Raw genomic sequence first — 27226 nt, forward strand, 5'->3', positions numbered from 1 at the left:
GCGGGATTCGAACACCGGTGCATCGCTTCAACACGAATGCACCGGACGTCTTATCCGTTAGGCCACGACGACCACAAAACTGGTCCTACCACCAGCATGCGTGCGTGTAGCTAGGCTAACGTCGCGACCCGCGCAGGCTGCTGGAGAAGAGTCTGTCGGAGCTGCCGAAGCAGTACGCGGCGGCGGCGTGGGGCGTGGAGCCGGGGGCGGGGTCCCGGGTGGCGCAGGAGTACTTCTACCAGCACTTCGAGCGGATACACGCCCGGTTCGCCGACATGGACTCCTTCATCATGCCCACCGTGCTCAACGGGGCCTTCGGCTTCATCACCACCGACGACGAGCTGGCCAGGGTGAGGCGAGACGAGACACATTTTTAATACGCTTTTATTAGCTACAGACGTGTTTATGTTGGTATGTAACGGAATCTTTGAACATGATTTTGACCCCCTTCAAAACGTCAGATTAACTCGAAATTTGGTACACTTATTAATGACCGGTGACAATTCAATATTTAAAATAAAAATTGAAAATATTGAAACTCAACTAAAATATGAAAAATAAATAATAATTTAAAAAACAAACAAATAAATAAATAAATTTTAATAAATTTGAATTAAAAATAGTGTAAAAAAAATGATTTTATTGTATAAAAGCTCGGGGTGCTTTTCAAGATATTATCAAAATAACCCTTCTACTTATATCTATTCCTAAAATATTTATAACTACTGATACCATGCCCCCTCCCTGTTCGTGTAAGCCATCCTAACTTCTCGCAATCAATATCTGAATCCGCAGCTTAAAGCTTTCGCCGTGAAGCACAGGGAGCGGCTGCTGCCGGTGTCGCAGACGCTGCAGAAGCTGGTGGACACGGCGGCGCTGCGCATCCACTGGATCCGCAAGTACTCCGCCGGCATCGCGCGCTGGCTGCGGGACTACACGCAAGGTGGGCCTCCGCCGCCACCAACCCACGCAGGATCTGTAGCTGACCTTGTGCTGGCCATCAGCCCTGGTATCTACCAGACTTAGCCAACAAATCAAACGGCTTTACTGGTGGTAGGAGCTCTTGTGAGTCCGCGCGGGTAGGGACCACCACCCTGCCTATTTATGCCGTGAAGCAAAAATGCGTTTCGGTTTGAAGGTCAGTCGTAACTATACTGAGACCTTAGAACTTATATCTCAAGGTGGGTGGCGGCATTTACGTTGTCTATGGCCTCAGGAACACCAAATAGTTTGGGAGCTCGTCCATCTATCTACGCAATAAAAAAACGTAATTATCTATACTATCTATACTAATATTATAAAAAGGAAAGATTTGTTTGTTTGTTTGTATTGAATAGGCTCTGAAACTACTGAACAGATTTGAAAAATTCTTTCACTGTTGGAAAGCTATGCTATCCCCGGATGACATAGGCTATATTTATTATATTTAAAAAAAATATAGGAATCCTTACTAAAACTCCTATAATGTAACCCAGCCGGGGCGGGCCGCTAGTGAAGTAATAAAAATGTTCATCCAATTTTACTTCAGGTACACTTACAACGACCGAGGGCGGTGCAGTGACCGCATCGACCACCGAAGCACCGGCGAACGCGACCATGGACATCAGCACGGCTCCACCGAGTACACCGAGTGCAGCCAGCAACACGACAACGTAACTGCGAACGATTTATGCGTCCTCATTTAGATGTTTGTATCACGCAACTCGCTACTGTTAGTGCTCAAGTCATGGTCACATTTACATGTCGAGATCACTAAAACAAATCGACGCTTGAAAGGCAAACGAGACTAAGCGACAATAACTGCTTTGTACATAAATGATAGGCAATAACCATATTCGATGCGCGAAAAAAAATATATTTCTAGGTCTATTAAAATCATTTCAATCCTACAGCTAGATTCGTTAAAATATAATTTTTTTCAGGTATTTCTCATGTATATTTTAAATTAATTTCAACTTTAAATTAGTCTACTGTAAAGTTCACGCATTGTCGCTTAGTCACTTTTGCCTTTCAAGCGTCGAAATGCTCAAAATGCAAAAATAAACAATTTTATTCATTTTAGAATATGTCGTCATTAAATTTTTATCTGAGCAACGGCAGAAAAACGAAGATCTAATACTAAGTAAAAACTAAAATGAAAACTTAATAATTTTGTCCCTTTCCCGCTCCGTCCGGTTGAGCGCGCGCGACGGAGACCAAAACTAGATTTTTAAGCGAATTAAAATCATTCCGATATTAATTTAGTACGGACAGCAAAGAAATCGTTGTTTAATTGCATAATTTAATTTTAATAAATTTTTTAATGAAATGTTGTATTACAATATGTATTAATAATAATGTCTACCGTTTAATCATCGAAGATCTTATAATATATATTTAATGTTACTACAAGAAAATAATAATTCATTAAATTAAGGAGAACGATGTCGCTTCGAACTCGATTCAATCTGTCCTGGACTCAAATATATCAAATTGTCGTCTACCAATTTTACCAAGAGAAATAATAAAATAACTTTATAAACATTCTGCACAGTCTTCTAAATGTAAGAGGCGATACTATTAAATTTCAATAACAAAATTAGTCTTAAATTGTTGGCGACTGTACCAGTGGAAACATCTCGCTATCTCTCTCGCGCTTTCGCATCGATGACGTCATAGTTTTAAGGTCAAGTTGACGTTTCGGAAATAATTTATGAATTTCTTAAAACGAACCTATAAAGTGGAGTTCCTATTTCCAACTATCCGTAGTAATGACAGTATAAATTTGTTTCCTTAGTGTTGCTAGCCAACAAAATCTATGGCAAAGGGTGAAATATCCTCACTGTCTAGTAATGAAGAGGCACTGATATATAAATTGAGTTTCTAATGAAATAATTTACGTGCCATTGTGATTTTAATTATGTTGTGTTTATTAAACATTCGTATTCATTGTGGTCTTCATACATGCGTGTGGTAATTGTTTTTTAGAAGCAGACTTATCAAGTAACATTCAACGAATATGAATCCATTTACTAATAATTATATTTTGGCATTGCCTATTGCCTGCTTCTGCTGCCAAGCCGGCTGGGAGTCTATTCTTTAAGTAAGCATTTTGTTGCAGAGATAGCACAGTATACAAAAAATCCCACAAATTTTAAATTAGTGCTAATATGTTTTGCTTCTGTATATTATGTTGTACTATTTAAATGGAAATGACAAATTCGTAAAATATTAACTCATTACAACACTATTGTAGCGATGTAATTAAAATATTTTGTCTGTAATTATGTCATAATTATTTTGTCAATAAATTTAAAAAAGTTTTTTTTTTATCTCTGTGTAAAACTGAACTCATCACAAAAATCTAGTTTATTGATGTTTAATATGAATGGAGCACATTATTGAGGCTTTTTATAATAAGTTACTACTGTTGTACTATTAACATAGTCATTGTACATAGTACATCTTAAGCTTGGCTTTGAGCTAACAAATGTTTTAGATAAGTACTTATAATATTTTTAGATATTTATTTGGAGTAGAATAAGTTTAAAAAAATATAAATGGAGATTTGTGAATAATGAAGAATAAATAGTATTGAAAATAACTTTGTCTTTATTAATCAAAATTCCTTCTCCGGCTGTGTGGCCACAACCATACAGTAACTTTGTCGAATATTTAATTTTTACAAAATAATGAACACTTTTATAACAAAATAGTTGGTGTCGGGTGCGTTTCGCTTCGCCTAAAAACTTCGTCCATTTGAAAACGTAAATAAAAAAAAAGATTGTTTTATTTATTGTTTATGGAATTTCTTATTCTAAGGCACTCACTCGAGTATTCAATATTTTTAGTTTTGCCATCTTCAGTAAAAACAAATAAACCTGTCGTTTTACCAACGCAGGATCACGTGACATATACCACGCGGAAATCAATAATTTTGCAATTTACCAATTCCTGCCACCAACGCCACCTATCCGGCACTAACGTAACTGTGTTCGTCGGAGTGGTCATGTCACCCTTTATATGTACCTATTCAGTTTCATAACAATTGGGCTAACGGTTCTAGAGTTTCAGGTGAAAATACATAGGTATATGCCGCGCCAATAAAGAAACGAATCGAAAATGGCGTCTATGTACCGGCACTGACAGATGGTAGGGTCAACAAATAAAAAGAAAGATAGAAAGAATAAGTTGTTTATTGTAAAAAAATATAAAAAACAAATGAGAATGTACATACTTTACTTTATGCCCTGGCAGAGGGGAGGTGTCTTATCTGGGATGCAACTTGCGTAGACACTTTTGCTGCCAGTCATCTAAGTCGCACAACTCGAAAGTAAAAAAACTCGAACTCGACAACAAATTCAGAATTGAAATTTTTTTTGCAAAGATAGCAATAGTTTAGAGTGAGAGCGCATGATCGCCGCCGCCATTTTAGATTCGTTTCTTTATTGGCGCCACTTAAACACACATACATTCTCTTTTTTAAACAACAATAGTATAATAAATAGTAATAATAAATAATAATAATAATAAATAATAAATAAAATAATAAGTTTTAAATTCTTATACTGTTTTTAATTCAAAATACGCATTGAACAAGTCCTTACAATATATTCATTTAATGTACTGCGTCATTGAAGTTTACAGCTAAAACATCTATTCCTTATTTTAACCTTACCCCTGATATTGTCAATTTCCGACCCACGGCGTTCCTAAGTACGAATGACCATTGTTATTGTAACAAGTCTTCACTTATGTGGAAAAGATACGTGCTCTTACAATGTGCTTTCGTAGGAAACTATACTTGAACTATACTTGTAACTATACTTGAGACCTTAGAACTTATATCTCAAGGTGGGTGGCGCATTTACGTTGTGGATGTCTATGGGCTCCAGTAACCACTTAACACCAGGTGGGCTGTGAGCTCGTCCACCCATCTAAGCAATAAATAAAAAAAAGGAAACCTAGGGGCGTTGTCCAACTCCTTACAAATTTGAATTAACATTTACGCGATCCAGAGATTAAAAATCTTGCACTAAGCACATATAAGGATCTCAATTATTAATGTTGTATAAATCGTCACTTTTATTTTAAACCTTGCGCGAGTAGAAATTGTTTCTATTCTAAAAATTCTTTACGCTTTCTATCTTGTCCTGAAAAAATGTTTTGTAATAAAATAATTCATTTAACTAATTATGTTAATGACTAATTAACTAAGTAAATTAATTCATCCAATTTAACTTTTATTAAGTCTATAAAGGTTTACAGTTAGACGGCTTCTTTATTAGGTACATTGGAATTATAGGGAATAATGAATTAAATAAAATCAAGTAGGTACGTTACTATAAACAGAGGCTTAGCTGTGCCTTTAGCATTTTTGAATTTTATAAATTGGGTCACATCTAAATACTGGGGCCAGAAAATAGTACCTACTTTTTTTTTATTGCTTAGATGCGTGGACGAGCTCACAGCCCACCTGGTGTTAAGTGGTTACTGGAGCCCATAGACATCTACATTATTATGTATGCACTTATATGATATTCCTCAAAGAATGAATAATCTGTACCTTCATAAAACAAACCTAAGGGTGTACATACGAAAATAATTTTAATTATGTTGTGAAAACAACGTTTCATTTAACGCAGATAGCGCCATGTCTGGAAAATGGCTACCCTCGCGCGAAAATCGATACCGCGCTTGTAAACAAGCCGCATGTAGGGCATAGCTTATTTGTTACAATTTACGTGTTATTATTATTCATGTTTCGTGTCTTTATATAACGTTAATTTAACATTTTGTAAAATGGATTCTAATAATGTCGGTTATTCCTATCATTTGCCGTCCGGTGGATGGAATTACAAAATACGCAATACGCTTTCGCAATTCAGCGACTTGTTCAGCGAATTCAACAAATATATAGCTCCGGCATATCACCATGACAGGTGTGAAAGGTACGTAAAATTTCTGATTGAGTATGGAAGAAAATTCGCAATGAAATAAAAGATATATACATATATGTCTAAAATGCGCTATATAAACATAGTCTTATTTCACTCAAATCTTAAAACATTTTTTTTCCGTAATAAATGAACAAACGCCAAAAACATTTTTCGCCAAACATATTATATTTTAATATGCTCTTCACAAAGGCCAAGCATTCTAAATGTAAAGAAGCAGAATAATTTCAAAGATATGTAATTGGGGTTGTTTAATCCATTAAAATCGTTGTTATAGTTAACACCAAGTAGGTATGGACTCTTGGTGCTTTTAAGCTCTTCAAGCACCGGTCACCGTCCTTATCGAACTCGTCGAATACTGCGAAGAATTCTACGAGCGAACTATCCCATAGACACAACCACTGAGTTTCTCGCCGGATCTTCTCACTGAGTCGCGGTTCCGATCCGGTGGTAGATTCTGTGAAGCACTGCTCTTACTAGGGCCAATGTCGGCAAATTCTCTCAGGCTGAGTCCCATGAAATCACCCACCAGTCAGTAGCCGGAATAGTCCCTTAGACTAACATCGACAATGCCTTTGCCAAATAATGGTACCTTTCTTGATTCCGCAGTACTAAATATTGTTTTACATTTTAAGGTCGGTTCAAATGAGGATATATTCAATGCACAAAGGGGAATTCGTGATGGTTTTTATAGCATTTTTTGCTTGCTTCGGTCTCGGAGTTTTCATAGGACTGGCAGGTAAATTAGATATTAAATATAAGCACGTAAAGAACTTGAATTTTTTTTAAAGTGAAGTTGAAGTGAATTAAGAATTTTAAAGTGTTCTAAGTGTTAATAGATTTGTTATTTGTACTTCGGTAGAATTTTTATTGATCCAAGAGCCTCAGCGCGTAATAATATTAATAAATGAACACCAAACGCCACTTACCCATTTCTGTTTTGTGAAGGCCATTAACAATTGTCAACAGGGCCTTCGCCTACGCTGACTACGTCAATAACAGCGAGCAGTGTGCTGGATAACGGCAGCATGATATACCAGGGACCCTTCCACCTCCACAGCCCAGCCCTGGGCACCAGAGTGCAGCAACTGTGGCTGTTCGCCGAAATACTCACGGAGAATAATGATGGTATGTATGTATGTAGTATATTTATTCATAAAAAGTTACACACTTTCATTTAAACCATGCCCCGCAAAACTGGTTACGCAGTTTGACTGCAGATAACTCGCTTTAATTATGAACATCTATATATAACTAGTCAGGTCATAAGTATTATCACACAGTAAAAACTTTTCTTTTAGAATGCTGGCCACAAAAAAGTTTATTGAATTCGAATTTCGAATTGTTCATGAAAATAAAAATGTATACTTTTAGAATTTTATTCATTTTTAAATATGGAGTGGACGCTTAAAGAAGACCGTGTTGCAGTTATTGCGTTGCATCGTTGCGGTTACGCGCCAATTCAAATTTTTAACATACTGAAAAATTTGAATATAACCAAAAGATTCGTTTATCGTACCATCAAACGATACAATGAAGACTCTAGTGTAGATGACAGGTCAAGAAGTGGTCGCCCTCGGTCTGTTAGGACTCCAGCAGTGATAAAAGCTGTGAAGGCGCGAATTCAAAGAAATCCCAAACGTAAGCAGAAACTGTTGGCCCTTCAGATGTGGTTAAGCAGAACCACGGTGAAAAGGGTGTTAAATGAAGACTTAGGGCTTCGGGCATGTCGAAGAAAAACAGGACATCGTTTGAATGCTCGTCTAATGGACCTGAGACTGAAGAGATGCCGCGCTTTGTTGAAGCGGTACTCGGGAAAAAAATATCGGGAAATTCTTTATTCGGATGAAAAAATGTTTACCGTAGAAGAGAGCTACAACAAACAAAATGATAAGGTGTACGCAAACAGTAGTGAAGAAGCGAGCAACTGTATTCCGCGTGTCCAACGAGGTCATTTTCCATCCTCGCACATGATATGGTTGAGTTTCTTATTGGGGCTTAATAGAGGTACATTTTTGTGAGAAAGGTGTGAAAACGAATGCAGTTGTGTATCAAAATACAGTCCTGACGAACCTTGTGGAACCTGTTTCTCATACCATGTTCAATAACAGGCACTGGGTATTCCAACAAGAGTCGGCGCCAGCTCATAGAGCGAAGAGCACACAAGACTGGCTGGCAGCGTGTGAAATCGACTTCATCCGGCACGAAGACTGGCCCTCCTCCAGTCCAGATTTGAATTCGTTAGATTACAAGATATGGCAACACTTGGAGGAAAAGGCGTGCTCAAAGCCTCATCCCAATTTGGAGTCACTCAAGACATCCTTGATTAAGGCAGCCGCCGATATTGACATGGACCTCGTTCGTGCTGCGATAGACGACTGGCCGCGCAGATTGAAGGCTTGTATTCAAAATAACGGAGGTCATTTTGAATAAACTTTAGTGTCATAAGAATCTATGTTTTGTTAAGTTCATTTTGGTATATGAATGGTTACATAATGAATAAACTTGTTTCAATTATTTTACATTAAACATGTGACAGAATTTATGACCTGACTAGGTATATAAAAATGAATTACTGTTCGTTAGTCTCGCTAAAAATCGACGACGCGACGGCTGGACCGATTTGGCTAATTTTGGTCTTAAATTATTTGTGGAAGTCCAGAGAAGGTTTAAAAGGTATATGAAAATGCTCGGAATTAAATAAAAATAACAATTTTGTTTTTCCTTTGATGACACATCAACGAACAACATCCGTCGGACGGATTCCTTTTTTTTTTGTTTTAAGTTTATTTTATACGAATGTTTAGGTCTTTTATTTATCGGCTGAGGCACTACGACGTCTGCCGGGTCAGCTAATATTTTTTTTTTATTGCTTTTTTTTTATTGCTTAGATGGGTGAACGAGCTCACAGCCCACCGGTGTTAAGTGGTTACTGGAGCCCATAGACATCTAGTAGCTTATAAATTATTAAATTAGGTTATATTAACACAATTCATTTACCTACGTAAATGGTTACAACGTATTTAACAAAAATTTTTTTAATAAACTTTAAAATTTAGCAATGTCTTATGTCATGTCTTATGTCCTCGGGTGAACTATTGAGTAAGTATGGAACTCGTTTTTTTAACGTTCTATGTATGTTTACATGTACTTTGTCGTATCCCTCTTGTCAGAGCGGTCGTGGTCGTCAGTCAGTATTATTGCAGTGGGCAGATGTTGTGCGCCTAACGAGCAATCGCCACTTCTCCCGGTTTGTGGTGAGCCTGGTACAACAACATGGTACAAGCTGGTCATGCAAACAACAAACATTATAAGCAAACAAAAGAAATCGTCCGCCCGTTTTATTCCACTCATTTTACATTGGTCAAAATTTTCATTAATTCACTAATTTATTTCGGCCACGCATTGGTCAGTACCTAAAAACTTTCACATGCACTGATCGTTTTGATTTGCGTCGACTCGGCGTGTAGCGGACGTTCGGCCCAGTAGCTCTCAAAGACTTTCCGAAGCCCCTAAACATAGCGACGTGAATTGTCATTAACCACTTTTGAACATAATCAAAGTCACAATTTTGTGTCCGAATATGTAACTCCCAATTCAACATTCATAAACTGCGCCGATACGACTATACGCTTAATTTTTTTCAGAGGAAATATTCGACAAGAGCTTCCAGATTAGTATATCTATAGACGGCGTTCGCGCCGACCATTCCACCATCAACTTACTCCCAGAAAACGAATCCACGAATACGTAAGTATTTGAAATCTCGGTCTTGACAGGGCTAACTAGAAAATAGTCAGCATAATAAAGTTCTGATAGTAGAACTTTTTAATTAGTGCCATAACCCTTTGACTGTCATGTATATCACCGGTGCCTTGCGTGGCGCCCTGAAGTATTTGTGTAGATTTCTGTTACTAAGACGCCGGAATATCTAGTAGACTGGGAAAGACTTATCTGAAGATACTAAGAATACTAAGATACTAAAAAAATTTAAGAGACCTAAGAGACTAAAACGTACATTAATAAACAAAAGAAGGCAATCCAGGCGCTTAGTAACAGATGTCGAGATAACTACTTCAGTGCTACGCGTAGGACACCGGTGACCTACATGGAAGTAAAAGGGCTAACTTGATAAATCTTGTTATTTCCCGGTAACCGCAAACACGAGCGAACACATTTCACTGTGGGTACTTACAAGATGACTTCATTTAAAACGAAAAATGACAGCTACTTATTTTGTTATCGCTATAGCCATTAGCGCGATATGTTAATTGATTATTAAATAAACATTGTAGGACACAACATCTGAAATGCCACAAGCAGCTGTGCGAGGAAGTTATGGTGTTGCACCTGGCCTCGCTCGAGTACACTCACTACATACTGAACATTCGCTTCTACGGGCTCGGGGAGTTCCACAAACGTTACTACATGAGGGAGATTGTGTTCTATGTACGTACGCCAGCGATACTCAAAGTTTTCCGGATCGACGTTCGACGGAAAACGAACCATTATAAAAAATGGAGTCATAGAGCGCCTTGTCGTTTCGTGGAAGGCACCAGACCGCGTGGAAGGTTGCCCATGTGATGGACCCACCAAGTCAAATCGGCAGTTGCATGAGTACCAGGCTCACCACAAACCGAGAGAAGTGGCGATTGCTCGTGAAGCATTTAACATCTGCCCACAGCAATGATAATGAATGACGGACCACGACCGCTCTGACAAGGGTGGTACGACAACGGAATAAAAAGTGTTCAAGTTACATACAACTTTGAGAGCCTCTGTTTTGACGAATCGTAGGCATAATTAGAAACTTTTAAAATATTCGATACGTCGGGAATAATAAAAGCAAATCCTTAAAACTAGTTTCAACTATAGTTGAGGGTTTCAGTAAATTAATATAATTTACCGAAAGGGCATTTAGCGTAATTGCTAAGTGACCCAATATCATTAACCTTCTCGAAGCTCACAGTAGGTATATCGCAATGATAGCTTAACTTAAGCCTCGAGACTTAGCGGTAAAAAAGCCAAAGGCCTCGATCTAGTATCAAAGTTGTTTTTTAATGTCGCCGCCTTGAATATAAACGATACAATTTGAATTACGTATTTTTCAGTTTAAAATGTACAACCCAGCGTTCACGCAAATGGAGACTTGGTTCAGATTTATTTTCCTGTTAGCCACATTTGTTGTTACGGTGAGTTAAAGAAATAAATTATCTATTTTTATTATATTTAGAAACAAATAACATTTTATACAATATATATTAAAATAAACTAAAAGCCATCGTCAGGTTTAGTACAGGAGGTAGGGCATCGTTTCTATTTCTGCCGGAAATCAGTCACTGTACTACACAATTGTAACATACCCTCTCGAGATGGCAATCACATTATGTTAACTGTCACTTAGCACCGGGCGGGCCGAGAGCTCGTGCAACCTTATAAGAGACTAGCAGTGCCCGTCCGCTTCGCTGGGCATTTAAAATTAACATTATTATTTCTGACCCCCACAAAGATTTTCATCATTAACGCCCCCGCAACTGATGTAGCGAGTCCAACGCTCATATAAATATTAGCCTATCCATTAAGTACATGTATTTTCTACACGGATACCAAGTTTCAAGTCAATCGGATGCATGGTTCAGTAGTTATAACGGAACATTCGTAAAAGCCACTGTAGATTTATATAATAGTATAGATAAATAAAATCCAACACGCGGTGCAAGGGATCCTGACGTGTGAACACAAAAATTATCGATAAATTAAAACAAACTAAGAAACGTAACGCAATTTAAAATCGGCTGATGCGCGGGGTTTATGACTGCGTGACCTCCACTGATCCCATCTACATTGCGGGCTCGCGACATTCTAACTACAGGAGTGTCCGTGAGGAGTTTGACTAATTTTGTTTTTAAATGTTCGAAAACGTTTCCCCTTTACTGTAATTTGTCTTATTTAATCATATTTCAGTGCTGGTTCACGCACTCCCTCAGGAAGTATCCGTCCCACGACTGGGCGATCGAGCAGCGCTGGCTGTCAGTGATGCTGCCGATGCTGCTCCTCTACAACGGTACGTGGGTGCGCCTCGGCCCCAACACACCATCAGTCTATAGCAATCCAGTGCTGACCATAGACCTCTCCAATTGCATGTTACCGGGCATGATCCTCGGCTACTATCCTCTAGCTCTCGCCAGCCAACCTGCATAGATCCCTTATCCATACTCAGTGTGGTTCGCCCTACCCTTTAAGCCGAGTGCACATTAGAAGACGTATTATGCTCGTAGAAAATCCTTCTAGTGTACAGCAGCCTTTCAAACGAGCCGTGACGAGTCTTCAGTAATAGATAACGGTTTAGCTGTGCCTGGTAAGTTTCTGGTATCCATGAACGACGGTGTCCATCGCGTTGGCCGTACGCTCGTCTTTTTTTCCTCTTATCTACTCTAGTAACCTCGAAGGACTATTCTAAATTCACCGAACCAGTAGGTGAGCTCACGGGGCTCAAACCGGGAGTGTTGCTAGCACTGGCCCTAGCAAGAGCAATGCTTCGCAGAATCTACAACCGGATCGGAAACGCGACCCACTGAGAAGATCCCGTGAGAAACTCAGTGGGCTGTGTCTGTGGGTTAATTTACTTGCCGAGCTCTTCGCAAGCGACGGGTACAGCTGGACGGTGACCGATGCCTGAGGTACCTAAAAGCACCGGTAATGGCTCGGGAGGATCCGTAATGACGTGTTTAGGGCCGTCTACTGACAATGGCATTACAAAGTGCACGCTAGAAACATCTCTAAGCAGGGTCAAGTTACAGAGAGTGTGGTCGGTGTGCAGATCCGCTGTTCCCGCTGCGACTGGTGTCGGCGAGCTGCTTCGCGCCGCTGATGGACTCGGTGTTCCAGGCGACCTTCTTCGCGGGCCTCATGCTGTCCTGGCTGGCACAATACCACGGGCTGCGACAGGTGACCGTATTACCGTGTCGACTACTTTTTTTTATTGCTTAGATGGGTGGACGAGCTCACACCTGGTGTTAAGTGGTTACTGGTAGGAACCTACAACGTAAATGCGCCACCCACATTGAGTTATAAGTTCTAAGGTTTCAGTATAGTTACAACGGCTGCCCCGCCCTTCAAAACGAAACGCATTACTGCTTCACGGCAGAAATAGGCAGGGTGACCACCACCCTGCCTATTAACCTACCCGCGCGGACTCACAATAGGTGCTACCACTAGTTTATACATAATTATTCAATATACATTTTTTCCCTGCCTATGCTGAAAGCTTTGAGAGGCTATATCAGCGTTATCCTAGCGTGTAGGTGAGCTCACGGGGCTCAAACCGGAGTGTTGCTAACACTGGCCCTAGCAAGAGCAGTGCTTCACTGAATCTACCACCGAATCGGAAACGCGACCCACTGAGATCAATATATATTAGGAGTAGTGACAAAGGGAAGTTATTCCAGTGAGAGGGTGAAGTTACTCATCACGATTCGGATGTAGTTGTTCGGAAGTTGCTTAAGCTTATTTTGAAATTGTAGTTAGTACGATTCAAGCATCCATCATATATCTTCTGTGACTACCGTCACTAGTTCCTTATACATAGCACGATCACTCATGAACGTACTCCGCGTTACTTATGCACGAGAGTATGAGCCAGGACGCACGTTGCCGCGCGCACTGACTGACCCGACTGGGCTCGGCTGAGGTTCACGTGTTCTTGTTCACAGAACGACCGCGGCTTCGTGTCGTTCTACCTGTTCAAGCTGGTGGTGGTGGGCTCGGTGTGGGCGCCGGCGATGGTCGTGACCGTCTGGCAGAAATATTACGCGTATTACGATCCGACCTTCAACTACATGATGTCGCCCAACTATCCGGTAATTTACTTATTTATTATAATATATGAGTCGTCTATTATCAAAGGTGGCAATCTGTGCATTTGGAAAAAAAAATGTTATTGATATGTCAATACAGATTGATTTGAATATAATCGTCTCCTTCAAAGAATACGGTTCAAAACCTGCATTAAATAAAGTTTAATAGTTAACCTGTTATTTATCTAAGATGTCGTTCCGAAGAGTTTTGTGACTGCCAATGGAATACAAAGTCAATAATTCGTTTTTCTGATTTACCAATAATTGTCCAAAAGTCAGATTGCCGGCTTTGATAATAGTCGACTCATATTATACAAGACCTGAAAAAACCCTTCACATACCCAAGACAACAATAACCCCAACTTGATATCCCCAAAAGTTACAAAGTGTTAATTTCTGCCGTTCTCGTTAACTTTCTGCGGCGATATGTGGTGTGAATGTTCGATTAGTGATTTTTTCTTTCATTTTTATCACTAACCCACAAAATGACAAAACTAATTACACTATCGATAACGCTTATCGACAACAAGAATGCGCATCACTATGCCCGTCCATAAAGCTCGTGAGTGAAAGAGAGAGCGAAATAGTCGCTTCACCGCTCCGATTTTTTATGACCCAAACTGCACGGACAAAATAATTGTAATTCTAGTAATTGCATTACATTGCGTTCCGCGTCACCAAAACGAAGAAGCGCGAAGAGACCTCAGCATTGGGTGGACACGGGTTGAAGAAGAGAAGAGTATTAACAATTATCTGTAATGGATGATTTATTGTATTACCGATTGTCCCGCCATACGACACGCGACTACTTCGCACTAGGAAAGGTTGGCGGTGCACAGTGCAGGGGACTAGGTGGTACTGCTACCGTGGAAATAAGTTCTGTGGGTTCGTAGTGGGATTTTCGTAAATAGTTCATGAGCACCAGCTAGGTTCGTATTTACTTAGAGAATCCGGACAACACTGGGGCCAAACCCAAGGGCCTATATGTAACAAAAAAACTGGAGCACGTGCAGCGTGCAGCGTGCTGCACGTGAAAGAAGTGAAACTTCTTTTGCGGTGTGTAGAAACTAAACTATTCATACCGTTAGCCTTGCAATATAGTAGCTTATATGATATTATCCAATAGCTGTCACTAAGCTAAATTAAATATAAGATAGTTAATATATTAATGACGTGTACGGAGTAATAAGAAACTAATAACAAGCCATATAGTGGCCGACGCCCGTAAACAGTGGTTCTCGAGACGCTCTGTTGATTTGTCACTCTCGCTCTTCATATGGTATATTTTTTTCTCTCTAACCGTAACGAGTCTGTTGCGAGTTAAGTTGTACTCACAACGTGCCTAAAGAAGTTTAACTTCAAAATTGTATTGGAAGAAATAATCGTCCGTCTGTACCATCCTCGTTTTGTTTCAGATCGTAAAGACGATGTTCTTCACGGGCCTCGCCGTGTACTTCCTGTACCTACTCATACTCATAGTGAAGGCCTACAGTGATTTAAGGAACATGCCGTTTTTTGGTAACTACCCGCCTGCGCACGTTACGTAACGACAACCTACCACACGACTAAATATTCACATGTTTTAATTTATTAGACACTTTTGTTGAGTTACTGGAGCCCGTAGACAACAACAACGTAAACGTCATCTTGAGACATAAGGACTTAATCTAAGTTCTGAAGTCGAACAGCTACGCTACTCCTCCAATCATCCGCATCACTGCTTCGCGGCAAAATCGGACAGGGTGGTGGTACCTACCTGTACGGAGACGCGGAAACTTTAATTCAATATTGACTGAAAATATAATACCTGTATACATTTACAACCTCATATTAGACTTTGCATCTTATATTAGAATGTCATAAAAATAACCAACTTACTACGAAAAAATTAGTAAATTTAAAGAAATATTATCTATTAAAAAGAACTAAAGGGGTTTAATTTAAATTCTCATTCAAGTCTGAGCTATTCAAAATTAGCTCAGCAGGGAGTCACTGTTCGCATTGTGTCCCCTGTGTGCACTGTGCCTCCTGTGACCCCTGTGCTCCCTGTGTCCCCGTGTGCACTGTACTGCACGCGCGCGCTGCAGACGTGCGACTGCGCTGCGTGTCGGCGGGCGCGGGCGCGGCGGCGGCGCTGGCGGGCGCGGTGTGCGCGCGGGGGTGGGGCGGCGCGGCGCTGCAGGACCACTGGGCGGCGCGGCACCCGCACGACACGTCCGCGCCCTTCATGGCGCTCTACTCGCTCTTCAACTTCGACCTCTACGCGCTCGCGTACCTGTACTCGCCGCCCACGGTCGAGCCCCACGGTAACCAACCACTACCAACACTTGCACAAGACACAACTAACTGAACTAACAATTATATACTGCTTAATAGTGTACATACTAATAAGATATTCAATTAATTATAAATCTAAATATAACTAGTCAGGTCATAAGTATTGTCACACAGTAAAAACTTTTCTTTTAGAATGCTGGCCACAAAAAAGTTTATTGAATTCGAATTTCGAATTATTCATGAAAATAAAAATGTATACTTTTAGAATTTTACTCATTTTTAAATATGGAGTGGACGCTTAAAGAAGACCGTGCTGCAGTTAATTGCGTTGCATCGTTGCGGTTACGCGCCAATTCAAATTTTGAATATACTGAAAAATTTTAATATAACCAAAAGATTCGTTTATCGTACCATCAAACGATACAATGAAGACTCTAGTGTAGATGACAGGTCAAGAAGTGGTCGCCCTCGGTCTGTTAGGACTTCAGCAGTGATAAAAGCTGTGAAGGCGCGAATTCAAAGAAATCCCAAACGTAAGCAGAAACTGTTGGCCCTTCAGATGTGGTTAAGCAGAACCACGGTGAAAAGGGTGTTAAATGAAGACTTAGGGCTTCGGGCATGTCGAAGAAAAACAGGACATCGTTTGAATGCTCGTCTAATGGACCTGAGACTGAAGAGATGCCGCGCTTTGTTGAAGCGGTACGCGGGAAAAAAATATCGGGAAATTCTTTTTTCGGATGAAAAAATGTTTACCGTAGAAGAGAGCTACAACAAACAAAATGATAAGGTGTACGCACACAGTAGTGAAGAACCGAGCAACCGTATTCCGCGTGTCCAACGAGGTCATTTTCCATCCTCGCTCATGGTATGGTTGGGAGTTTCTTATTGGGGCTTAACAGAGATACATTTTTGTGAGAAAGGTGTAAAAACGAATGCAGTTGTGTATCAAAATACAGTCCTGACGAACCTTGTGGAACCTGTTTCTCATACCATGTTCAATAACAGGCACTGGGTATTCCAACAAGATTCGGCGCCAGCTCATAGAGCGAAGAGCACACAAGACTGGCTGGCGGCGCGTGAAATCGACTTCATCCGGCACGAAGACTGGCCCTCCTCCAGTCCAGATTTGAATTCGTTAGATTACAAGATATGGCAACACTTGGAGGAAAAGGCGTGCTCAAAGCCTCATCCCAATTTGGAGTCACTCAAGACATCCTTGATTAAGGCAGCCGCCGATATTGACATGGACCTCGTTCGTGCTGCGATAGACGACTGGCCGCGCAGATTGAAGGCTTGTATTCAAAATCACGGAGGTCATTTTGAATAAACTTTAGTGTCATAAGAATCTATGTTTTGTTAAGTTCATTTTGGTATATGAATGGTTACATAATGAATAAACTTGTTTCAATTATTTTACATTAAACATGTGACAGAATTTATGACCTGACTTGGTATTTCTGAGTTGTGGCGGGTAGCCATCATACAACGCAAGATATTTGACAGATGCCTGAATCTCGCTTACGACATTTTTAAGTTAAGCTCGCATATAATATACAAGTTCCGAACAACAACATTCGGACCGTCGCGTCGGTCTGCCGAGCAATATCACCCGCTCGGTGGAAAATCTTCCCTTTGTCGTGTACCTACAAATTTATTAACATAAGAACTTTATCGTTTTAAATTCAACACACACAAAGAAATCATTTCAAATTAATCAATCCGTCGTGTGATTCCTCACATAAAAACATAGTTTAGTTTTCGTTCATTTCTATTTTTTAAAACGAAACCTTTGGCATTATAGTAAAGAACTCAGTTGATACGGTTTGCAAAAAAACCAACAAACACTCATTAAATAATAATAAATTTGGGTAAATTTATAATTAAACCACAATAAGATGTTTAAAAGCTTCTTTCCTCTAAAGGACCCGATTGTGTTAATTTCATAATAATCAATTTTCCCGCGAGCCTCTGTATAACAAATCTCGTTAAGTCAAAACATGACGTCATCGCGTCGCTCCGGGTGGCTGCACTCTGTAAACAATGAAAGCAACGTAATACGATGACGTCACAACATAACAATACAGAAATGTGGTTTAAAAATAATATTTTAGATGTACCTTCTCTAATTGTATTTTTTTTATTGCTTAGATGGGTGGACGAGCTCACAGCCCACTTGGTGTTAGGTGGTTACTGGAGCCCATAGACATCTACAACGTAAATGCACCACCCACCTTGAGATATATAATAAGTTCTAAGGTCCAGTATAGTTACAACGGCTGCCCTACCCTTCAAACCGTAACGCATTACTGCTTCACGGCAGAAATAGGCAGGGTGGTGGTACCTACCCGCGCGGACTCACAAGAGGTCCTACCACCAGTATTGTACATCGTATTAGTATCGATGTTTAAGTATGGATGGTTAGAATTTTTTTCCCTATCTCGTTCGTAGCTTAGTGAGCTATTAGCCCGCTGAGTTTCTCGCCGTATCTTCTCAGTGGGTCGCGTTTCCGATCCGATGCTAGATTCAGCGAAGCACTGTTCTTGCTAGGACCAATGTTAGCAACACCTCCGGTTTGAGCCTCGTGAGCTCACCTATACGTTAGAGTGAAGCTGAAATAGCCTCTCAAGGCTATCAACACAGATGGAAAAGAAACAAAAGAAAAAAAAGTGAGCTATTCCAGCCATGCGTGCGGGCTTACATGCAATACAATTTAGGTGGAATTATTTTACTATTATTTAAAGTTTTTCTGTTATCCAAATGAAGCTAATTAGGAAACTTAGATCCTAAAAAGGTTACGCTTGCAATGTGTTTTACAGAAACGTCCATAACAAAAGACAATCCCGCCTTCTCGATGATCAACGATTCGGACGAGGACGTCATCTATGGCTCGGACGAAGACAGCCGGCGGCCCCTCAACTCGCACCACCGAGTCAGCACAGAAGACATATGATTCCACCCGCGGACATTATAAACTATTTTCATTGTATCACGTAACCGATCTTGTTATGTATAAAATATTAAATTATTTTTTATTTAATTTGGTTTTAAAGAACTTTTTTTTTGTTATGACTTAACTACGTGAATTACATTATATAAAGGTGTTGTAATTCGAATACAGCATTTTTATGAAACTAATGACTAAGGGCCTTATCATACTAATGGTTTGGGAGCAGCTGCGTGACGGATACGCAACGTTTTCGTCGCGTTTTTGTAGCGAGTTAACGACGTACAATACACTCAGTAACAAAATGGATTCCAACGAGTCTGTTGGTTTTGTTACTACGAAGTACCTACTACTGACTTAAGTCATGAAGACGCACGGACTGGAGTGGAGCATGGTAGACGGGTTGGCATTCGTAAGAGACAGTACAAAATGGCGTCTACGCCACTCTACGCCATACGACAGCGATCTCGCTGCGCATGCGCAAGGGAGTCGCTGCGCACGCGCGGCGTGTTCGTTGCGCGCCCGCTCCGCTTTGAGAACGCTCGCAGTTCGCTAGTAAATTAAGTGTATTATATCTATGGCTAGTATGATAAATCCCATATGGCTTGATCACACGTACCGAGCAAACGGGCGAGACAGTAAAATATTTCTCGGCCGAGACAGTGATGTAAGCGAGTAACTGATCACACGTGTTTTGAAATTAGCACAGTCAGTTCAGTTCTAGTGAGACTTTAATTCGGACACGATGGATCGTAAAAAGATTATTGGAAAATATATAAAGTTACTCATTCCACCATTAGCAGAAAAATTAAAGGAATTGTTGGAAAAAGAGCAATACTGGATTGTTATTTTATTTGATTTATTTTTTATTTTCAGACATGGTGTATTGTTATTTTATTTGGAGTTGTTTTAAAGATAAAAATGTCAAAAACGGCGCGCGCGGCGACGTGATAACAATCATGTATCCGAGTGGCGAGACGGTACACGGTCAGACCTGCCGAGAGAGCGAGCGAGACAGTGCGGGACAGCATACACTCGGCCTAGTAAGTAGAACGGAAGTCAAGCTACTGGCTCGCTACTTCGTTCGGCCGAGCGCTCGGCGCTATGTTTATACGCACCGAGTACTCGGCCGAGAGCACTGTCTCGCCCATTTGCTCGGTACGTGTGATCAAGCCATTAGGCATCGGTTGCCGGCCTCGTATCCCGCACATCAGCTAGTCGCTACTGACAAAGTCCGGAACCCATCGCTTGCGACGAAGGTCTAGACGAGCGAATTAACCCACAGACACAGCTCACTGAGTTTCTCGCCGGATCTTCTTAGTGGGTCGCGTTTCCGATCCGATGGTAGATTCTGCGAAGCACTACTCTTCCTAGAGCCAGTGTTAACGACACTCTGGTTTGAGCCCCGTGAGCTCACCTACATGTTAGGGCGAAGCTGAAATAGCCTCTTAAGACTATCAGCATAAGTAGGGGAAAAAAACTGTCAAGAAAAAGTTTAGTGTAGCGCGCTAGAAACTACCTACTAAATTTTTTATAACAATTTAATAACCTCGACCGCTATCAACAAACGTCTAATCTAAAACTACGAAATTAAATTAAGTTATTAAAAATCAACAAAACAACACCTCGAGCAATAAATTAAAATGACCTTGCCTTCGAAGGCTTGATAATGTTTAAGAAAAAGTGCTTATCTTTGTCGACTACCGACGAAGTTTATATGTAATAAAACCGGGTCACCGTATTCTTTTAACCAGGCCAAGTAATAAATGCAACCCTTCAAGAAACAATCCGCACAATCATTTTCTTCTTTTTCTCCACCTTATCCCACTAGGTGAGGTCGGCACAGTTAATTTTCTCTTCCATTCTTTTCTATCAGCCGTCATCCCAATACTCACTCTCTGTCACATAATATGTTTTATATAATCGGCACAATCATATAAGACATATTTGTTAATGTGCTTTTTTAAACGTATTTAAGTCAGTCTCTAGTTCCCATAGTACAGCGAATCCTAGTTTGGGACTAGATGACCGTGTGTGATTTGTCAACGATTATTTATTTATATAATGAAGGAACAAAATAACATTTCATTTATTAAAAAAATATACATACTTTTTTGAAGTGAAACTTCTAATGCGTCTTCCAACAAGGTTACGTTAAACGTTTAACGCTACCATGGAATAGAAAGAGACAGAGCGAGAGTGAATGCGTGGCACTCGAACGCACGCGCGTAGTATACCTGTTACAGGCCAGCGCAACCTTTTTTTCTTTTTTTTTTCCTATCTAGCTGAGAGCCTTGAGAGGCTATTTCAGTGTAACATTTACTAGTAGGTGAGCTCACGGGGCTCAAACCTGACGACGTTGCTAACACGAACGAAGCAAGAGCCGTGCTTCGTAGAATCTACCACCGGATCGGAAACGTGACCCACTGAGAAGATCAGAAGATCCGGCGAGAAACTCAGTGGGCTGTGTTTGAGTGTGTCTATATATTTATTTTTCTATTTATAATTCAAAATATATATAATATAAATGTTGAAGATGTCGCATCTCTTATACACATCATTCCCTATCACAAAAGCAATCTGATTTAAGGATGAAAAATGAAAACAAACTCAGACGGGCAAAGTAGATCAAAGTTGGCCTTGACCTGGCATTGCGATTATCGCAGCCCATGGCCGACTCGCGTTGACAAGAAGTCGAGTCTCAGATTTCACTAAACAACTATTCCATCCTTCAAACCTGACCGAACGCTTTGCAAGAAAAAAAACCTTATTTACCCTTTGAGCACGAACTGTTGATATATCGACTCTCTATTAATGCGTATAAAGTGCACAGCGTCGGAATACTGACTATTTACCCAGTTTGATTGTAGGTATTAGTTATCGGTACCTATACGGACATTCTTAGCGCGCGCTTGTATAACATTTTTAATAAGTTAATTACATTTATAATCCGTTTAAAATTATTTTTCTGTGAATTTAACATTAATGTTTGTTGAGTTACATTTCTTTTTAAAGTACTTCTTTTCAAAAATCCTTTAGCAATTTCTGTAAAATATGTGAAACTAAGCTCAGCACTAAAAGATTTAAAGTTTCATTTTTATAAAATAACTAGCGACCCGCCCTCGCTTCGCTTCGGAAACATTAAAACACATATGAAACAAAAAAAAAAATATTAAAAAAAAATTAAAAAAAGTAGCCTATGTTCATCAGGGACAATGTCGGCTTCTAATGGAAAAAGAATTTTTCAAATCGGTCCAGTAGTTTCGGAGCCTATTCGAAACAAACAAACAAATAAATCTTTCCTCTTTATAATATTAGTATAGATGACCTGCCTCAAGATTTGAACTTCAACCCTTGTTTGCTACGAATCATTATATTTTCTAAATTATTTATCTTAAAACGTATAAATTTATTGATTTTCTGGTGGTAGACATCTTGAGCTCACAGGTCCTCCAAATCGATCGCTCATTGATTTGAGAATGTATTTAGAGAAGCTGTAAAGAGTCACATTTGAACGATGAGACAGCAGCTATAGTTGAGACTTATATGTAACGTCTCAAGGTGAGTGGTTACATTCTCATTGTGACATCTAGGGGCTCGGATAAAAACTTTTAACCAGTACACCCATTTTTTCTCCTACATATTCGCTGGTAGCATAAAAGCTATTCGAGATACACCCGGACGGGTAAGTGAGCGCACAGGCTTAACTTGAAAGAATTTGCTAACACTAGCCCCCGCAATAATTCGAAGTCGGGTCGATGCGTTTGAGATGTGGTGCTGGAGAAAATTGCTGCGGATTCCCTGGACGGCGCATCGGACAAACGCATCAATCCTGGAAGAACTAAGCGTCTCTTTTAGACTCTCCACCATTTGCCTACGTAGGATTTTAGTTTTTCGGTCACGTTGCCAGGAAAAAGGGTGACAATCTCGAAAGACTTCTCATCACCGGTAAAGTGGAAGGAAAGGGGCCTAAAGGGCGTAGTCCCATGCGCTAGTCCGATCAAATTAAGACGACTTTGGACTTAAGTATCAATGTTGCTATCCACTGCGTGGACAGGGAGGAAGGGAGGAACATAGTCCTAACAAAAGTGCTCCGTAAAGGTGACGACCCTCAGCACTGAGGAATACGGCGCACGCAGGGAGCCCCAGCAAGAGCAATGCTTCGTAGAATTTACGACCGGATCGGAAACGCGACCCACTGAGAAGATCCGGCGAGAAGCTCACTGGGCTGTGTCTATGGGTTAGTTCGCTCGTCGATTACGACGGAGAGTTCGACGAGGACGGTGACCGGTGGTTGAGGGTCCTAAAAGCACGGAGAGTGAATCCAGGGAATCTGACGAAACATTTTTCGGGCGACGGCGGCTTTGCATTGCCCCGTCGCGGTTAGATAAGGCACCCAACCATTTAACCTCTATACCTAATAAAATTAACTAAAAATAAACTGTGGTGAAAATGCATCGCAATCGATATTACAATTCACTTTTTGATTAAATAAAATAAAGACAGACAATTTTAGTGACGCCGTTTTATTTTAGTAAAAATACGGATAAATTATTTACGAACTTAAATATACATTTATGTCTAAATCAGTTCTTCTTAAGACCTTTTCAAAAATATACTTCTTAGTCGCAAGCGTGTTAACAGAAGCAGACATTTCGCCATAGATAATAAATACACTTAATTTCGCCCGCTATCTCGCTCACTTCGGCCGTTATCCAATTACAGCACAAGAGCGCATTATGCGGCATAATGCTCAACTAAGCTTCAGCATAATTCGGCATTGTGCGTCACTGAGTCGCATTATGCTCTGTAATTAACCATTACTTAATGGTAGTTTTCCAATTACTGAACTTGAAATTACTTGAACCAAAATCATACCGATTTTTTTCTTCGGATTATTGTTACATTATTGTTATTATTGTTGTACAAGTTAGTTCCGTGAATCGAAGTGAAAAGTTAATATAGTCTATAATAAGATTAGCGCTGAATTCATCACCAAAAAAATATATTTTATATAAACATTTCAGATTTATTTCATATCAGCATTTTCAAAAATTAACTTTTCTGTAATAAAATAATCATATTAATAAATAGTGATTTTTAAGCCAGTTTTATTCGATTGATAATTTATCGATTAATCTCGATTGAAAAACCTTGTCCCCGTGGCTTCACGGTTATTTCATGTGGAGACTGATCACTCCTCAATTCTACTGAAAATATTTCCATTAAAAACCAAAATAAACTAGATTATCTTCACAGGCGTTCGGTACATAATTCGTCCTAATCAGTTGATAGGTACGCATTCTGTTCTATTAGTTCTGCTTCTGTTTACATGCTTGAAATTTAACGTTTTCCAAAGTATTATTAACAACTTGATAATTATTATTATCAGACAAAATAATACTCGATTTATAGATTTGACAGTTGTCAAGTCTGTTAGACAAAATCGAATAATACATTTGTCAAGTTTCAATATTATCAGGTGAGATATTATTGGGTAAAAATACTGAATTATTTTCTTTGTGTCTAATGCTCTCTCATCCGTTGGCTGGCTAAGAGGTCAGTGGACACTTACAAGACTCAACTCCAATCAATTACAATCGTGTTAACCTTTACTATGTAATTACGCACGTATGGAAGAAATTAAACAATATTCATTAATCCAACGAGGATTTAAACTTTACTATCATATTATATTTACAAATTTTACTAAGTCATATGTCGTATATATGTTTATATACAAAACATGTTTGTTTTTTGTAAATTAAAAACTAATACTAAAAAAGGCAGCAAAAGGTACCGATTTTTTGTATTCAACAGCACAAAGAAGGTTTAATGAGTACAGCTATAGTCTCAAATTAAAATTAAAATTGTTAAAAACAATTAATTAATTTCTCAATTTAAATAAACAATTTAGGAACCCCTATTTTTTTACATAGCATAGATATCTCCGAGGCTGGTCATTTATCTATAGATGTGTCATGTTCTCTGGTTATCAGTAAACCTTCTGTATAGCTTGCACTGTATATATTATAGATGTTTCAGTAATCAAGTGATTCGTTTTCATAACGGTAAGAAAAATACGGAATTTTTCATAAAAAAAAAGAACCAAAAAATATTAATTACCAATTAAATAAAAATGGGCGAATTTTAACACATAAATCTATCTTTAACGCAAACATTTTCAATTTAAGTGAGCACATAGACAAGCGGTGGATATCACAACGACAAGACGTTTTCGACCTTGAGGTATGAGACCGAAAGCCTAATATTGAAACGTCTGTCCTACCATTCGTATAGGAACTCATGAGTGTCTTACATTATTACTCAAGATTAAATTCATTTATTTTAGAAAGATTGGCTTCTATTGCGAAGTGTTTTCAAAATCATAGCTGTTTAATTACGCAATAACAGTGTTTCAGTTTTGGAATTTCAATGTTCAGTGTGCTTAGTGCAAGTTTTTACGAATGGTAAACCGTCGACGTCGCCCAAAGCACGTCATTACGGATCCTCCTGATCCATTAACGGTGCTTTTAGGCACCACAAGCACGGGTCACCGTCCTCGTCGAACCCGTCGCTTGCGACGAAGGGCTCGACGAGCGAATTAACCCATAGACACAGCCCACTGAGTTTCTCGCCGGATCTTCTCAGTAGGTCGCGTTTCCGATCCGGTAGTAGATTCTGCGAAGCACTGCTCTTGCTAGGGTCAGTGTTAGCAAAAATCCGGTTAGAGCCCCGTGTGCCCACCTACACACGTTAGGGTGAAGCTGAAATAGCCTCTCAAGGCTATCAGCATAGGTAGGCAAAAAAAAACAAAAAAAGCAAGTTTTTTAACTTCTCGATCGCGTAAAAGTTAACTCAAATTTGTATGCAGTTGGAACAGCGCCCCTAGCGGCAAACGTAGGCAAATGTCCCAACTCCATACAAAATTGAGTTAGCTTTTACGCTATCGAGAAAGTTAACTCATACTAAGCACACTGAACAGTATTTGGAACACAAAACATGAATAATGTTGCAAGTTAATAAAAAAATTAAATAACCCCATATTACGAGGAACTTAAACGTGTTTTTAATACTAACACCAATTCAGTTGTTTCAAAATCCCCTAATAAATAACCTATGTACGTGAGAAATAAATAGGGAATTTTTAAACACTTTCTACAAGATATAAATATTAATCAGTCACGTTACAGTTTCCTTCAACAAGATGGCATGATTTTTATAAATTTGGCAGCACTATAATGTTGCGTAGCAGATAAAAATAATAGTGGCAGACAATGAATATCCAGAGTTAAAAACAATGCAACCGAAACTTCAACATCACCTTTCAAGGTCGGCGGTATTCAGTGTGGTGTTTTTTTTACCCTATAGTAGAATTATTTTGTCAGTGCAGTTTGGGTCATAAAACATAGCCCGGCTAGGGCGGTGAGCATGTTGCGCGGGCGCAACGTCATTATCGATAAAAACACTACCCGATGATATGTAGGCGAAGTAAAATGTCCCTTAGAAATAAGGTGACACTCTACAAAACTTGCATACGCCCCGTCATGACCTATGCAAGTGTAGTGTTCGCTCACGCGGCCCGCATACACTTGAAATCATTCCAAATTATTCAATCCCGTTTTTGCAGGATAGCCGTCGGAGCCCCGTGGTTCGTCAGGAACGTCGACCTCCATGACGACCTGGACTTAGAGTCCATCAGTAAGTATCTGCAGTCGGCGTCCATGCGCCACTTCGATAAAGCGGCACGACACGAGAACCCTCTCATCGTGGCCGCCGGTAACTACATTCCCGATCCTGCGGACAGAATGGAAAGCAGTCGACGTCGCCCAAAACACGTCATCTCGGATCCGCCCGATCCACTAACGGTGCTTCTAGGTACTTCAAGCACCGGTCACCGTTCTCGTCGAACCCGTCGCTTGCGACGAAGGGCTCGACGAGTAAATTAACTCTCAGACACAGCCCACTGAGTTTCTCGCCGGATCTTCTCAGTGGGTCGCGTTTCCGATCCGGTGGTAGATTCTGCGAAGCACGACTCTTGCTAGGGTTCGTGTTAGCAACATCGTCAGGTTTGAGCCCCGTGAGCTCACCTACTAAAGTTAGGGTTACGCTGACATAGCCTCTCAAGGCTCTCAGCTTAGGTAGGAAAAAAAAAAAAAAAAAAAAAAAAAAAAAAAAAAAAAAAAAAAAAAAAAAAAAAAAAAAAAAAGATA

General features: G+C 39.8%; 2 protein-coding genes across 4 annotated transcripts in view; both read left to right on the top strand.

The window, feature by feature from the left end:
* Nucleotides 1–3583, top strand: part of LOC114247365 (puromycin-sensitive aminopeptidase) — a 29181-nt gene extending 25598 nt beyond the window's left edge. For all 3 annotated transcript variants that reach the window (XM_028180314.2, XM_089729655.1, XM_028180317.2), the window contains 3 exons: nucleotides 137–350; nucleotides 796–943; nucleotides 1529–3583. In XM_028180314.2, coding sequence (XP_028036115.2) covers nucleotides 137–350; nucleotides 796–943; nucleotides 1529–1656 — 490 coding nt within the window. In that variant the 3' untranslated portion in view covers nucleotides 1657–3583. The remainder of the gene's footprint in view (nucleotides 1–136; nucleotides 351–795; nucleotides 944–1528) is intronic.
* A 2070-nt stretch (nucleotides 3584–5653) lies between these two features.
* LOC114247372 (transmembrane protein 181) lies at nucleotides 5654–19106 on the top strand. Its single transcript, XM_028180327.2, has 12 exons — nucleotides 5654–5930; nucleotides 6572–6675; nucleotides 6906–7064; nucleotides 9584–9686; nucleotides 10232–10385; nucleotides 11048–11128; nucleotides 11901–12000; nucleotides 12757–12884; nucleotides 13649–13795; nucleotides 15208–15310; nucleotides 15880–16098; nucleotides 18886–19106. The coding sequence occupies exons 1-12, from the start codon at nucleotides 5782–5784 to the stop codon at nucleotides 19017–19019; spliced, it is 1581 nt and encodes a 526-aa protein (XP_028036128.1). The 5' UTR covers nucleotides 5654–5781; the 3' UTR covers nucleotides 19020–19106.
* Nucleotides 19107–27226: the final 8120 nt, after the last annotated feature.

Source organism: Bombyx mandarina, chromosome 09 (assembly GCF_030267445.1).
Source record: "Bombyx mandarina strain Sakado chromosome 09, ASM3026744v2".
In the NCBI taxonomy this organism is placed as follows: Eukaryota; Metazoa; Arthropoda; class Insecta; order Lepidoptera; family Bombycidae; genus Bombyx; species Bombyx mandarina.

Excerpts from the sequence above, each read along its gene's own strand:
- LOC114247372 (XM_028180327.2), top strand. The coding sequence starts at position 5,782 with ATGGATTCTAATAATGTCGGTTATTCCTATCATTTGCCGTCCGGTGGA. Across the intron at positions 6,676-6,905 it reads AGTTTTCATAGGACTGGCAG|GGCCTTCGCCTACGCTGACT; the intron begins GTAAATTAGATA and ends AATTGTCAACAG. Across the intron at positions 16,099-18,885 it reads GCCCACGGTCGAGCCCCACG|AAACGTCCATAACAAAAGAC; the intron begins GTAACCAACCAC and ends TGTGTTTTACAG.